Here is a 12,467-nt window from a genome sequence, read left to right as displayed (position 1 = left end):
TTGTGAATGCACACTAAGTTTGTGTTTGAGAATTATAAAATTTTGTACGTCCATGGAAAGGAGGGTGAAACTTGATAAACCAACAAAGGGCCATTTCATGAACAGTCATCAGTCTTGGTGATCCATATACAATATATGCAAAGAATAGCTTCAAACAGCAAATTAAGAAGAAGAGCATGAAAAGCTAGTGCAAGGGTTTTTACCAACCAGAAAACTGATCATCTGCCTACAAAATTGCTTTTGGAAAAACATCCCCAACAATAGTTTACTGCAATGTCAATATGAGACGGCTCTTTCAACAGAATGTCTTTTGTTAATTCCCGCATCTTTGTCCATTCAGCAGCAAAACAATGTCGGCTTGATTTTCATATTGTATATGCATTCAAGCTGTCACTATTCTTTTCACAATGTCAGGAGGAAGAAACAAGCACAACTTCAACCAAAGAATTTCCTGAACCACATAATCCTTAACCTCTATATTAGCCTAAAGTACAGCTTGTTGCAACAATGAAAGATTTTAGACTGCAACTGACGTCTACCAGCTGGCTAAACCGATAGCAAGACTCGGCGCATAAAACCATGCACCATATTCCAAAACAGAATCCTTGTAAAACAATTAAAATTGAGGAGATTATTTTTTCTTTTCCTTTTTCTCTTTGTTTTTCTTTTCTGTTGACATAAAAAAAATCACAAGCTTTGATAGTAACAGAGTTAGAGTTACTGTACAAAAACAGAAGAGAAAGGAAGGTGGTATTGGAGACCTGAAAGAATGAAAACCTGTTCGAAGAGTCAAGAAGAATAAGGACATCAGAGGCCGAGGTGTATTGCAAACGCCACGTTCCGTCTAGCTTCTGGAGATCAATGGTGGAGCCACCGTCACAGCACTCCAACTTCACCTGTCATTTTTATCTTATCCCATGACTTCATTAGATCTAACAACTCCAGTGTGGCTTGTCTCCAAACCATTATTAGAACCATAAATAGAAAAATTAAATAAAAACCAATCATTGGGAACAAAAAACGACCACACGAACCAGAATCTCTTCAATGGATGCACGTTGCTCAGGAGTAGCTACAAATCCTCGTTGGGTGTCATGTACAGCTCTCAACAAGTCCATTTTGGTCCTCTCCAAATCTTGATTCACCTTAAAAACAAATGAAACATATGCACCATAAGAGAGAGAGAATGAGAGAGAGAGAGAGGAAATTACCTCAAAATTGATATTGGTACCAACAGAGGCGAGGCATTGAAAGCGCTTACTGCTTGGTACTTGGATTTTGGTGTTCTTCCTTGGTGCAACCGAGATTGCACCACCCTTGTGGGAATCAAAGAGACGACAGGACAAGCACTTACCAAACGCCAACTCCATGCCTCTCTCTCCCAAGCTAGGCTGCAGAACGGAGCAGCTGGGGCTTTTGCAATGAGATCAAACATTAGTGGGTGCTCTTCTTGGTCTCTCCTTTTCAAGGAGGACAAAGACGCCACCCTTGGCTCATTGCAGTAGCTTTCAGATGGACGGCAGTTCTCTCTCACAACTACGACAGACAGCCATACAAAGTATACGACCATACCCACATTGAGCACCATCCATCTTTTAGATGGACGGCGATGAATATGCCTCTCTCTCTCTCTCTCTCTCTCTCTGCGTGGCAAATTTAACGCCTGATGCAGCTCCGTGTTGGACGAGTATGGGTCAACAACTCAGCCGGATTTCATAGCTCTCTGGCCTGATCAATTAACTACAAAAACACATTAAACATGATCAAGGTATCCAGAGCGACAGCAACAACGACCCTCTTCTAGATTTCACTCTTTATTTTAGCCCAAGCTCGATATAAATGTCACCAAGAAGACAGACCGTCATGAATTCGAAAGCCACAGAAAACGTCCTTGCAGAAAGGTCGACTTTGGGGTGTACACCCAGGTGGGGCAATGAGGACCTCAAGAGTGCACTTCTTAAGGGTATCTTTGATCGCACCTTCTGTGCATCGTGCGGGACAAAGCGGACCCACCCACCCTCTCCCCCTCTCCCTCTGTTACGGTGAGAACAGGACGGGGGAACACACCTTAAAAAAAACTCAGCTTATCATAGACAATGGTAGAACCTAGACAGCCATTCACGTTACGTCCTTTTCTATCAGCCTTATTTACCCTTCTTTAATTGGTGAGAGTCGGACATTATTAAGGGAACCACTTTCCCAATCACAACAAACATTAAGATTTGGAGAATTGTGATAAAATACATTCAGTTTTATTTTTTTGAGGACAGCACAGCGTTGGCCATGTAAACATCTAGGAATATATACAATCAGTTTTCTTTTTGAGATTTACTCAGAAAAACCGCCGAGGCTCAAAGACCTAGCCGTGCTTGCTCAGCCTGCTATACTAAGGTCTCTGTCCATGTCGGCATATAACTCCGAGGCTCAGCCTGCTATACTACCATCTCTGTCCATGTCGGCGTAAAACTCCCAGAGATTACCCCTTGACCCCATGGAGTCGCCGAGCTTAGGCTTACACAATATACAACAAAGAAGATGGGCAAAAGAAAAGTATGGCATTCATACAGTTGATAAGCTTGCTCATGTACCAACAAGGTTACATGTTACATCATGGACTAGTACAACCCCCCCCCCCCCCCCCCAACTAACAAAAGTCTTAAAATTTTCAACATACAACAGTTTCCAATTACATCAAATTTTTTACACCCCTTGATAGGCAAAGGTGGTTTGGTGAAAGAGGGAGAAGAAAGAGAACGAGTTAACCCCCACTTGTAGAACGTACAATAAAATTTGTTATTAAAACAAAGACTTGAAACAACATCTACCACAAAGTCAATTATGCGGAGGGAAGGTGGGCGAGGTCGGTGAATGCGTGTGCCTCCCAACGGTACGACCAAGCTTGACCAATTAAAGGGCATAAAGTATCAGCACTCTCCTCCTGCAAGACAACAAAACAAAACCCTTCAGGCTCACAGTAAAACAATGCTGGAAGAAATAATAATCAAATGAAACACATAATATCATTTTCAACTCTCCTGTCTTGCACATGTCTGAAACTCCTGCAAAATAATATGCAATTTCAGAAAACAAATGGTGCAGAAAACAAGATATCAACCCAAAATTCTCTATTTCTCAGAGAAAGGGAAGCAAAAACACTACCGTCTTATCACATTTATCAGGCTTCACCTGTGTTGTTATAAAACCTGCAACCCTTCAGTTCAATGGAAGGCAACATGTATGATAACAAATACATAACACAGATCAAACAGACAGCACAATTACTTGTTTTAATCCATACATCAATTAATCAACTAAGCAAAGAGATATAAAACTGACATCAAACTCCAGGTCTAATGATGAGCCATATGTCGAAAGGAAGAATTCTAAACATCCACATAGCATAACATAAACCTCCCCCAATAAGCACAAGCATAGAATAAAATCAGCTTATTCCCAAGATTATACGATTGTCAATAGTTACATAGCTAGTGGTTCAGAACAAGTTAAAAGGCTAAAGATAGAAAAAGATCGTCTCTCCTAGGAATATATAATAACACCAACTTCGCCACCTTATCAAGTCCAAGAGGCGCCTTAAGTTCTTGTTCATAATATCCAAAAAACTTGAAACCCCAAAACAGGGAAGATGTTATGACACTACTAACTCATATCCATGACATCTCCAGTTTGGCTGCAAATTGGAGCAACCGCAGAGAATGACCTCTCAAATGGTGACGGATGCAGACGCACATCACGCCTGCGCTTAAAAGCACAGCCATCAGAGTTCTCTGCTTCAAGCTTCCTTCGGACTCCTCTCACAGCCTGCTGTTCAGACGGTGTAAGAGGGAAAAGCTGTCCACTCACTCTGCAAAGAGAACTGTGGTTGTCATACACAATTCTCTGGTTACAATTTTTATCACAGATATGGGTAATCCCTGTTAGTTTGCACCGATAAATGTTTGCACAAACATGTTCGTTTTGACAGTGCCAATCACACTTGTGACTCTGTTGACCATCTTCACGGTTGAGAATACTCGACAGAAAAATAACATTGGTTGGCTCGGCAACCATTTTGCCAAATACCTCCATCTCAGCAGCCTTCGTTCTCGTATACACCTTAAGTTCACAGACCTCTGTTCTGCATGTCAAAATAGAGAGAACAAAGTCAAACGCAAGCAAGGTTCTCTGATACTGAAAGAGACGGAACTCACTCTAGTGGATACCGATTCTGCTTGAGAACGCTACACAAGCATTCAAGTTATAAAGATAGGACAAAAGAAAAGGAAGATCAAAAGTTATAAATGGCAGGAACAATCTGTCTAGGCATCAACGATTTCCCATGGTACAATATAATCCTTCTCATAATGGAAGGTGAATACTAGCATTCACATTAATCCAGCGTATGTGCCAAGTCTCTCATCCCCTTTATTGTCCACCTTACTTCCATTATGTGCATTCAAACACGCAAATCGGTGAGCGGTCAGATGTCAGCATCATATTACAATAATAGAGGAGCAGCAGTTTCAAAAAGAACATACACCAAAAATCTTATTTTAACAAGGTCATCGTTTGCAGCCAGCAGATCAACAGAAATAAGAAAGGTGAAATAAGTTGGGGAATAGAAGCATTCGGTGACAAGCTCGAACGCCGCCACCACGTTCCAAATATTCACGTTGCGAAATTAGATAATTTAAGGCCCAAACCAGTTTCACCACCGAGCTGACCTATCCATACTAAACGATTATCCTCCCCAGATACCAACAGCAACAACGATAGTAGGACTCTCTAGGTAACAACAAGGACGACCATGAGATACCCAACACTCAAATAACAATAGCTTTCATAAGAAGCTTCAAAGGAAACAAGGAAATGTACCTCCTACCCCCAGGAGAGAGAGAGAGAGAGAGAGACGGCCACAACCACGAGGACACTAAGAAAGAATCAAGGAAGAAAGCGAGCAATGAAATCCAATTTCCCCAAATAAATAAACAAATAAAATCAGCACAAGGAAAAGAAAATTCACCAGATCCAGAAAATGCAAACCCTAAGCAAGAAGAAAACCCCACCCCTACGAACATAAACCAAACTAAACAATCACATTATAAAACCCCAATCCAAGAGGGAAAAAAAAAGAGCGAAGCCCCTATAAAAGGAACGAAGATCGCCTTAAACAGCCGGAAGAAACGGGTACGTGTGAAATCCACACCTAAAAAACTAAAAATCCCTACACCTAGAAAATCCAAATCATAGACGAGAACAAAAAAGAAACCTAAAAATCACCACCTGAACCGCTGAACGGCTAAGAGCACACAATCCGAGCACAGATCAAAGAAACAACAGCAGAGAAAGAAAAAAATACTCAAAAAAGGGAAAAAAAGAAAAACCCTAGCAAAAAAGACCGAAGATTGATCTCCAACAAGAGATCAGCGAGAAAAGGAGAAGAAACTTACACGTTGTCCCGGTGATCGATCGGATCCGTCTCTGTGAACGGCTGAGGAGTGAGAACAAAGAACTCCTGTCTTCCGAAACGGAATAAAGGAAACCCTATAAAAAGGGGGATACAAGAGGAGAAGAAGAAGAAAGGAGGAAGGAAGGAGAATCTGCCACGACACCAAGCCTACGCCTCCTTTGCGGTCTCGTTCCTCTTCGACGATCCGGACTAAGGGGCGAAGCGGGAGGCGATCGAACATTTATAGGCCTAAGAACACCCCGGAGGCGGAGGAGCGGTTGAAATGAAACTCGTTCCAAATTCACTCCAAATGACAACCAAATTTCCGTGTCGTAGCGCCCACGGGGTTTATCCGCCAGCGTTTCTTTAAAAAGAAAAAAAAAAGTGACTGTTGGTCAAATCCCAGAGTTCGTCCTAGACGATAAAGTCTCGGATCGGATTGTGAAGTGCAGGGGGGGTGCAAAACCTGGGTTTGAAAAACCCAGGTTTTGCTTAAAATCAGGTTTTTGGCAAACCTGATTTGCTAAAAAAACTGTTTGGGTAACAAAAACTTGATTTTCAGGTTTTTGGTCTCCCAAAAATTGAAAATAGACATGACTGGCCATTTTCCAGCCTGACCGGTGAGTGGCCGAAAAATGGCTAGCCCTCATTTTTATGAAAATATATTTAAATTGGATGGCCAGCCAGCCACCGACCTCAAAAGGGTCTCTGACATGGGCGACCCCAGCCCGGCCTTCTCTTGGCTGGTAACAGGTCTGAAAATGGCCGAGTAGCCATTTATCTAACAAAAACAAAGAAAAAAGAAAAAAGAAAAATGGTAGGTCATTTTCCAACCACCCACGAGGGAGGTGTGGTGGTGACAGGGCTTTAAGGGCCGAAAAGCCCTCTCCCATAAAACCTAGTTTGCAACTTGTGAAGGAAGTTTTTTTTTTATAGTCAAGCTCGAGTTAGGCAGACCCTGACCAGTTATACATCATACCATTGAGATTTGAACTTGCAATGTCCCAACACAAGGTGACATGCACTAACAATTACTACCAAAACAAAGGGAGACCCCCCCCCCCCCCCCCAATTGGTTGGGAGAGGATTTCTTTGACTTAGCTGGGTTTTGGCAAAAAAACTAATTAAGTCAACCAGGTTTTCTCAAACACACTAAAATTTAGTTTTCTTTTTCTCAAACCTGGTTTACACCCAAAACTGGGTTTTGGGTGTCATCCAAACCGTACCTCAATGTGTATGTGTTAGGTTGAGAAATGGACCCTTTACTCACTCTTATTAAATTCTAAGCATAGTCTTCAAGTCCTCAATGAACATTGAGTTTCTTCCAATTGGATATTGAGCGTCCAGGATTAGTTTTCAAATCCACCAACCGGGACTCCGCTTGTTTGGTAGGAACAGCTAATGCATGTTACCTTTGTGTTGGGACGTTGCAGGTTCAAAACAGAATGGTATAGTTGTGTAACTGATTGAGGTCTGCCCAACCCCAGCTTGCCTTTAAAAAAAATATAGTTTTCAAATCCGTGAACGCATTAGTTTAGAACTCGTCATCTCTTGCACATGGGACAGCACTGCAACACGATACGAACCCAAGAGAAAGACTGGATCAAGGCTAAGAGCATGTATTCTAACGACCATGGTAAGCTCTAATACAAAACCAAATTGATGAGTTACGATGTTATAATCCTTCACTAATGACTAAAACCGTGGAAACCGGTTAAACCAATCTAGTTTGCTTCGATCAAGTTTGGCTCGTTTCGGCTCAACACATTCAAACTCAAGCCCGATCAAGCCTAGTTTGCACTTCACAAGTTCGAGTTGCTGTCAATCTGCCTCTTCATCCATCTTGATTGTACTTTTAAATATGTTATATTGCGATATTTATAAAAATATCACCGATAGATAATGAGAAATTGCCTGAAAGTTTAAAACGACAATTTATCACAAGATTTTCAAACCGTGACAAATATCATGATATTTATATTTTTAAAAGATATTTATCATGAAAAAACCTGAGATTTTGATTTTTAAATGTATTTTGTTTATGTTTTCTTATAAAAACTTATTATTTTTTTATTCCCAATATTTTACCCAAAAAATGTGAGATTTATACAAAAATTCAAATTCTCCCGAGTTTTTTGCCAGCAGAGATTTTGCCGTTTTTAACTTTTGTCACTGACGATCTCAACTCTCAAGGAGAGGAAACGTGGTTTCTTTTGAGGATCGGTTTGAAACTATACGATTCGTTTTCGTATCGGTTGGACTTTGCCCTGTTGTTCGAAATATAAAAAGGTCCGTGTGGGACCCACGGAAAAGCCACTTGCAGTGAAAAGATGAGGTCCAATGAAAAGGGCACAAGTGTTCCTCAATGCTCACCAGCACTGAAAGCGAACTCGGGTCCAGACATGGGGTCCATTTTATTGGAATTGGAACCGTAGTGCCGTCCATTTGAATTTGCGGATTGGATCGGCCTTGGTGAATCCGAACATATGTGGGTCAAGTATATGTGAAGAGGTATGCCAGATCCAATATCTTTAGTTCCCCCTTGCGAAAAGTCAAAGATTCTGCTAATCTGGTCCATATTTTTAAATCCAGATCTGGACCGGGATCTGCTTAAGGAGCCGGGTATAGATTGGGTCTTGATTAACCCGATACTTTCTCTCTCTGACTCATGTCAAACGAGATCCAAATCGGATCTCATAATGTAATATTGGATCGGATCTAATCTTAGTCTCTCCGGTACTAGATATGCTGAAAATGGTAAACCAATTTATTTTGAGAAAAGGTAAAACGAGCTGAGTCTGACATGGAGCCAACTGAATGTTTTTAACAATCCCAACCCATATCCAACCGGGCCTGACCAACCTGCTCCAAACCCATCCTGGATTCAGATATAAAGATCCAATACCATGAGATGAATCCAGTTTTGACCCTGGCCCTGACTCAGAGAGTCTCGGACCCGCTTGTGTCCCCATCTGGAAAGCGTGGCTTTAAAAAACAGAATCATGATATTGTAGACATATTTAAATTTAAAATATTAAGTCAAATCATTGTGATATTTTCAATGTATCGCTATTCAGTAAAATACTAAAAAATTTAAAATATTAAGCCAAATTATTGTGATATTTTCAATGTATCGCTATTCAGTAAAATACTAAAAAATGTTTTGATGTGGTCTTTTTACATTTTTCTATCTGTATAAAAATTTATTGTGATGCAATATATTTTACATTTTTTTATTTGTATATAAATGAGTCCCCGGTGTCCCTGTCACACGTAGATACGACAAACAGGACAAGTCATGATATTCTTGTGTAATTAGAATTGAAAAATGGTACGCAAATGGACAAGACACTGGAGTAACTTGGAGCGTCTCTGTGACATTGCCGGAGTCTGTCGAGGCTCAAGCAAAATTCTCCATTTAAAATTTTAAATTTAAAAAAATGAACAGAAGACTGTACCAGCGAAGGAGCTAGGAACGAAATTTAAACAGAATAAACTGTACTGACACCTGCAAAAAAAAATAAAAAATTACAGGTGAGATATTCATAAAAAAAAAAAAATTTAAAGAATTACCGGTGAGATATTCACAATTAGAAACCTTGGTTTAAACTAACAATATATTTTCAATTTTAATAATAAAGAAAATTAGTGAAAAACTTCATAGTACCATAATAAGAAACTTGTATATTTCAAAATTTTAGTTTTATTTTGTATAAAAACTAGATATTTCTCGAGTTTTGATCTTAAAATGCATTCAGATGTGAAAAAGAAACACAAATATTGTACAAATAAATAGCCAATTAATTAGTTAATCTTTTTGTAAAATTTAGATGTTATTCATCTAGAAGATGAACGGCTCTAAATTTTTTTTGTGAAACCCATCTGAGAGGTAAACTATCCAACCATGGTCTTTGGATTATCGTTCACATGGATGACCTTATCCTATCGTACATTTGGTAGTCCCCTCATCAATTTTCTCCATAATTGCATCCGATCAAGTCAAGTGAATGTCAGGCCAATTTGAACGCCCGAAGGCGACATTGAGTGCTACACTTATATTTTCAAAAAAAATATTTATCTTTAAGATATTTTGAAAATATCATAAGGATATTATCACAAGAAAGATGCTTTTTGCAGAGCTTTATATCCTTTATTTTTAATTTCTTTATTTATATGTCATATCACACTATATCCAAGATTTTCTTGAGGGAAACTAAAATTGTAAAATTTTCACGAGATTTTTCCTCCATGATCATTTTCCCATAATATGTGACTATGTTAACAGCCCGAATATATACCAATATTGGTTGTATTTTCTTATGCAAAGAGTAATACAATAATTTATCATGAAGTCAATTTTAGTTGAATTTGTTCATTTTTATTGTTAAATCACTAACATTATTTTATGTCATACAACCTAATTGTGGTCAAAACCAAGGGCTACGTAGCTATACTTAAACCACACAAAAATGAGTACTTTTGGGCCCCACTTACATTACATGTAAAAAGATAAAGGGGCACCTCCATCACCATTTAATTTAGTATGGGAACAATACCAAACATTTGAGAACATAGTTATTTAAGGCTTAGCGTTCTCTAAGTTGAGTGGTGTTTAGGCTCAGGGTATCAACGTGTCAGGTTTGGTTCGGACCCAGGTGAAAACAAACCCAAGCCTTATTTAAGATGATGGTACCAGGTTTGGATCCATTTCTAATCCGGATCAACATTAGAGAAACTATACTTGGATCTTATAAGAATTGCATGAACCAGACCTACACCTTACCCAGTAAAATAATATTTTGTTTATCATTTTTACATTGAAAAATTATGAATCTTAATCAGAACTCGGGTGAGGCCTGGGTCTGGTATGAAATTTCACAAACCAATCCCGACTCTATATAATAATTGGACCTGAAGGGTCTGACCCAGATTGTAATCGGGCCCTTTTATTTATAACCAAACCCTAACCCTATAGGGTTTGGTATAGGTCAGGTCCAGGTCAAACCCTAACCATAGACACCCCTACTTGGCCTTTTTCAAAAGTCAAAACCAATTAGTAAGTTTGTAATAGCAATAAAAGGGGTAATGTTTGCCACCTTGGCATCTGATCCTTCACATGTGATCTGCATTTTTTTAGAGGGAGAAACAAATGTGATCTACATATTAAGTTTAGCATAAACTGACTTTTAGATCCTGTTTTTCTGTGGTATATATTAGATTTAAACAAAGTTGAAAAACCAATGGCCTACCGTGTATCCAATTTTCAAGCATCAAAGAAACAAATTTTATGTCTAAAAACTATGATCCAAGGGACAATTCCTACTATTTTAAGTCAGATTTGGCCAAAACAATCTCCCTGTGAGTTTCAAAAAAAAAAAAATTGGTGGGGGGTGGGGTTTGGCATGTAGCGGCAATTCAGCGGGATATAACGGCAATTCAAAAATGCGCTTTTCATGGCCACATTTAGTGGCAATTTAATAATGCCACTAAACCAATAAGTATGGGTGGTCCGTCCAGATCAAGAGTGGCACTAGGAAATTGCCACTACATATTTAGTGACATATCTAAATTCCGCTAAATATGAAATACCGTTTCACAATAAAAAACAATTGTTAAGACTATCAGTGGCAGTTAATAATTACACTATAGTTTATTAGTGGCAATATAAAACGCCACTATAGCTTTACAAAGTTTTTTTATTAAATTATTTTTCTGTACATTTTGGATAGGATTATAATCCCTGAACAAGTAATAAAATATGCATTTTATATTGATTATGACATTCCATCTAAACCTGAATAATTTCAATGATTCAAAATCAAACTTTTATAATATAAATAGATTTATACAAACAAATTCAGTTCTTCAAAGAACTAAATTACCAAAGGGGGCTCCGCTTGTCTGGTATGAGCAGTTAATGCACGTCACCATGTGTTGGGATGTTGTAAGTTCCAATCCCAATGGTACAGTTGTAAAACTGGTAGGGGTCTGCCTAACCCCAGCTTTCTCTATCAAAAAAATAAAAAAGAACTAAATTACATCATCATACATAAATTTTTGTCCCACCAAGTCTCTCGCTCAAACATTCAACTTTTAAGGAGCTATAAGTCCTCCTTTAAAATACAGCAACATTAGCCACAAAGGCGATATCCCTTTGGCCTTGACTTTCTAAAAATTTTGATATATAATCATTGCCTTAAGAACTTCATCATTGGGGTCAGTCAATATATTTTCACGACAAAATCAGCTACAAAGTAATCCTGTAACACCTTAACGCAAGCAAAGAAAGAACAAAAGGAAGATGAACAAAATAGGACAAGTCAATGGACTATCCAAAAGTAATTTATTTTGTTGATGCAAGCAGAATAGGATGGAAAAGAGTGTTAACAATTTTCCACTTGTTAAACAAGATTGCATGCATGGTTATCGATGTTAATTTGAAGGAAAAAAAGAGAAAAACAATTTAATAGCCTTTTATATTATTGCCAACAAGTATGGAAAAATTTTCAAAATTTTCCTTGTACAGGTAGGTTTGCAGGTACTTGGAGGAATGTTGAATGTGGATGTGTTATAGCAGCCATTCTTAGACTCTCTATGCTTCTCACAACCGGAGTGGTGACATGGAAGGAGTGCTTGAGACTGTAGTTGGGACACATTCACATGGTTTTCTGCACTTATTGAAATGGCTGGATATCTCAACAAATATAGTCTCATATCATGGTTCAGCCTAACAGTTGTTAAGGTCAGTCTTTTTTTCTCATCATGACACGATTCTTCATTCTTCCTTTGCATCTCAGATGCCAAAAGTATATCCCTGAACGTAAAGGCTCTGTTGGCTACTTTTAGCCCGGAAATCTATTTGAATGGAGTGGAATGCCAGAACTTTTAGTAATAAATGCAAAAGCATGGGCATCATTCTCTACCTGATTCTCTGGAAGCAGGTTATATGTTCCCCCAAGAACACGCAGGTGCTTAATCTCGGGATGAGTGTCATGTATGTAAGCACGTGGGGTTCGTTTCT

The 12,467-nt window shown here is 38.8% G+C and overlaps 2 protein-coding genes across 4 annotated transcripts in view; both read right to left on the bottom strand.

The window, feature by feature from the left end:
- The window catches only part of LOC149842758 (putative plastid-lipid-associated protein 10, chloroplastic), a 46,784-nt gene extending 45,255 nt beyond the window's left edge, over positions 1-1,529 (bottom strand). For both annotated transcript variants that reach the window (XM_089999407.1, XM_089999408.1), the window contains exons 1-3: positions 1,212-1,529; positions 1,035-1,145; positions 762-896 (exon numbers count right to left, since the gene is read on the bottom strand). In XM_089999407.1, the coding sequence (XP_089855533.1) occupies positions 762-896; positions 1,035-1,145; positions 1,212-1,370 (405 nt within the window). In that variant the 5' untranslated portion in view covers positions 1,371-1,529. The remainder of the gene's footprint in view (positions 1-761; positions 897-1,034; positions 1,146-1,211) is intronic.
- Positions 1,530-2,669: 1,140 nt separating this feature from the next.
- Positions 2,670-5,654, bottom strand: LOC149842757 (uncharacterized). Of its 2 annotated transcripts, XR_016430808.1 has the most exons (3): positions 5,448-5,654; positions 4,081-4,135; positions 2,670-2,938 (listed from the first exon to the last, which is right to left on the bottom strand). XR_016430808.1 is itself a non-coding variant. In XM_089999406.1 (2 exons), the coding sequence occupies exon 2, from the start codon at positions 4,084-4,086 to the stop codon at positions 3,658-3,660; it is 429 nt and encodes a 142-aa protein (XP_089855532.1). In that variant the 5' UTR covers positions 4,087-4,135; positions 5,448-5,654; the 3' UTR covers positions 2,670-3,657. The 2 variants fall into 2 exon arrangements, 1 of the variants encoding a protein (XP_089855532.1); XM_089999406.1 differs by having other exon boundaries at positions 2,670-4,135.
- Positions 5,655-12,467: the final 6,813 nt, after the last annotated feature.

The sequence above is a fragment of the Nuphar pumila genome, chromosome 3 (genome assembly GCF_984573655.1).
Source record: "Nuphar pumila chromosome 3, dmNupPumi1.hap1.1, whole genome shotgun sequence".
In the NCBI taxonomy this organism is placed as follows: domain Eukaryota; kingdom Viridiplantae; phylum Streptophyta; class Magnoliopsida; order Nymphaeales; family Nymphaeaceae; genus Nuphar; species Nuphar pumila.
This window is presented reverse-complemented; position numbering and strand designations above follow the sequence as displayed.

Bases quoted from the DNA above. Each gene is read 5' to 3' on its own strand.
- LOC149842757 (XM_089999406.1), bottom strand. From the start codon at position 4,086: ATGGAGGTATTTGGCAAAATGGTTGCCGAGCCAACCAATGTTATTTTT.